Below are 2,190 nucleotides of genomic sequence, written 5' to 3'. Positions count from 1 at the left end.
GCGGCGCCTGCAGCAGCTCCGCGCGCGAGGCGTTCGCCCAGTCGAAGGAGCCGCCGCGCTTGTGCGAGCGCGGCGCCTGGCTCGCGTTGTGGAGGGGAGGGTGGGTTTGGGTACCGTGGGGTAGGGGGAGGGTGGGTTTGGGTACCGTGGGGGTGGGGGAGGGCAAGCGCCTGGCTCGGGTGGTGGTGGACCGACGGGAGCGCGTCCTTGCGCACGTGCTTACGGAAGCGCGCGAGCGCCGCCTTGGCCGCCTCTGACTTGAGGAGCTCCGCGCCCGCGTACCTGCACGGTCAATACACCGACGTGAACACGAACATGAGGGGGACATGAACATGAGGGGGGGGAGATGGTGGTGTGTGCAGTGTGCTCTAGAGCACCGCGTGAATGCGAGGGGCTGCGAATACAATGAACCCGGCGGACTACGGCGGAGTGCGCGTCCTCTCGAGTGCTACTAAGGAGACAAGGAACACGCCGTCCGCTTCTAGGCGGCGCGTACTCCCACGTGTTGCTCTCCGGCGGGCAGTGCTAGGGGAGGGTGGGTTCGGGTACCGTGTGGGGTAGGGGAGGGTGGCTTCTAGGCGGCGCGTACTCCCACGTGTTGCTCTCCGGCGGGCAGTGCTTCCATTTGATCAGGTACTGCACCTCGCCCGTCTCGCCTTCATCGGGAGGAGGGAGTGGCGGTGAGGGAGTGGGTGGGGAGTGAGCGGGAGCAGGCGGGAGCAGCCGCGGCGTGGCACGGGAGGCTGCTGCGAGTGACGCGCGCGACGCTGCTCCGCTAGATCTCGGCTCGATCTCGCCGAGCCGCTGCTCCATGATCCGCTCCGGCTCATAGCAGAGCTGCAGCCGCGCGTCGTCCCCCTCGGCCATGTTGAGCGCCAAGTCGCCAACCTTGATGGCAGAGCCGCCCTCGATGCCCGCCGCGTTGACCTGCACCTGGAGGGCGTGCGAGGAGGCGAGCGAGGTGACGAAAAGAAGCGGGGCGGCGGTACACACACCACAGTGCAAAGTAGGCGTGGTCGTGTGGGCTGTACGGAGGCGTGCGGTGAGGCGTGGGCTACTGGAAGGCGCAGACTAGATGGAAGGCCGCCTTCTTGCGGTGCGACTTGGACGACTTGTGCGACGAGCGGACGGCCGAAGTGTGCACCTGCTCGAGATACGGGGAGGTATGGGGAGGTATGGGGAGGTATGGGGAGGGATGGGGAGGGATGGGGAGGGATGGGGAGGGATGGGGAGGGATGGGGAGGGATGGGGAGGGATGGGGAGGGATGGGGAGGTATAGGAGACGGCCGAGGTGTGCACCTCAGGCCACTCGGCGACCAGCCGCTTGGAGAGGCCCTTGGAGGCGGGGTCCTTCTTCAGGTCGGAGAGCTTGAGCGCCATCATGTACGAGATGTCGCCTAGAGGGTTCCGAGAAGGTTCCGAGCAGGTTCCGAGAAGCTTGAGCGCCATCATGTACGAGATGTCGCCTAGAGGGTTCCGAGAAGGTTCCGAGCAGGTGCCGAGAAGCTTGAGCGCCATCATGTACGAGATGTCGCCTAGAGGGTTCCGAGAAGGTTCCGAGCAGGTTCCGAGAAGCTTGAGCGCCATCATGTACGAGATGTCGCCAAACTGCTCCAGCTGCGACTCGTCCGCCGACGCCCAGTGCCGGTACCCCTGCAGCGGCAGCGCGTCGAGCGGCGTGCCCTCGGACGCATACCGCGCGACGGCGCCGACGCGCACGAAGCCCATCTCCTCGTAAAAGGAGACGGACGCCATCGTCGCCTGCAGCACCACAAAGTCGAAACGGCCCGACGCGGCCAGCTCCTCGAGGGCGAGGCGAACCAGCACCTGCAGTGCGAGATGTGGGGAGATCTGGGGAGATCTGGGGAGATCTGGGGAGGCGCACCAACCTGCAGTGCGAGTACCGTCCACGGTGCGAGCGCAAGCACCGTGTCGCAAGGGGGCAGGGGGCTGAGGAGGCAGCGGCTAGGGCGTGGGGCTCCCCGTATCTCCCCATATCTCCCCGCATCTCCCCATATCCCGAGGCCGGCACCTTGCCGCACCCGAGCCCTGCGAGCAGCCCGATCTCGACCACCCGCGGCCAGATGACGCCCGTGGTCGTGGGGTCGCCGTACCGCTCCTGCGTCTGCAGCTCGCGCGCGAGCGACCCGTCCACGTCGAGCTGCCGCGAGCTCGCGCCTAGACGGAAGG

General features: G+C 66.9%; 1 protein-coding gene across 1 annotated transcript; it reads right to left on the bottom strand.

Moving 5' to 3' along the window:
* EMIHUDRAFT_457715 (hypothetical protein) lies at positions 1-2,171 on the bottom strand (the record flags this gene model as incomplete). The annotated part of the gene is made up of 7 exons (XM_005777132.1): positions 2,033-2,171; positions 1,300-1,827; positions 1,088-1,144; positions 798-933; positions 590-656; positions 171-282; positions 1-76 (listed from the first exon to the last, which is right to left on the bottom strand). Coding segments are annotated over exons 2-7 (903 nt in total), but the record flags the coding sequence as incomplete, so codon positions are not given.
* Between the last annotated feature and the right edge of the window lie 19 nt (positions 2,172-2,190).

Source organism: Emiliania huxleyi, assembly GCF_000372725.1.
Source record: "Emiliania huxleyi CCMP1516 unplaced genomic scaffold EMIHUscaffold_269, whole genome shotgun sequence".
NCBI classification, from domain to species: Eukaryota; Haptophyta; order Isochrysidales; family Noelaerhabdaceae; genus Emiliania; species Emiliania huxleyi.
This window is presented reverse-complemented; position numbering and strand designations above follow the sequence as displayed.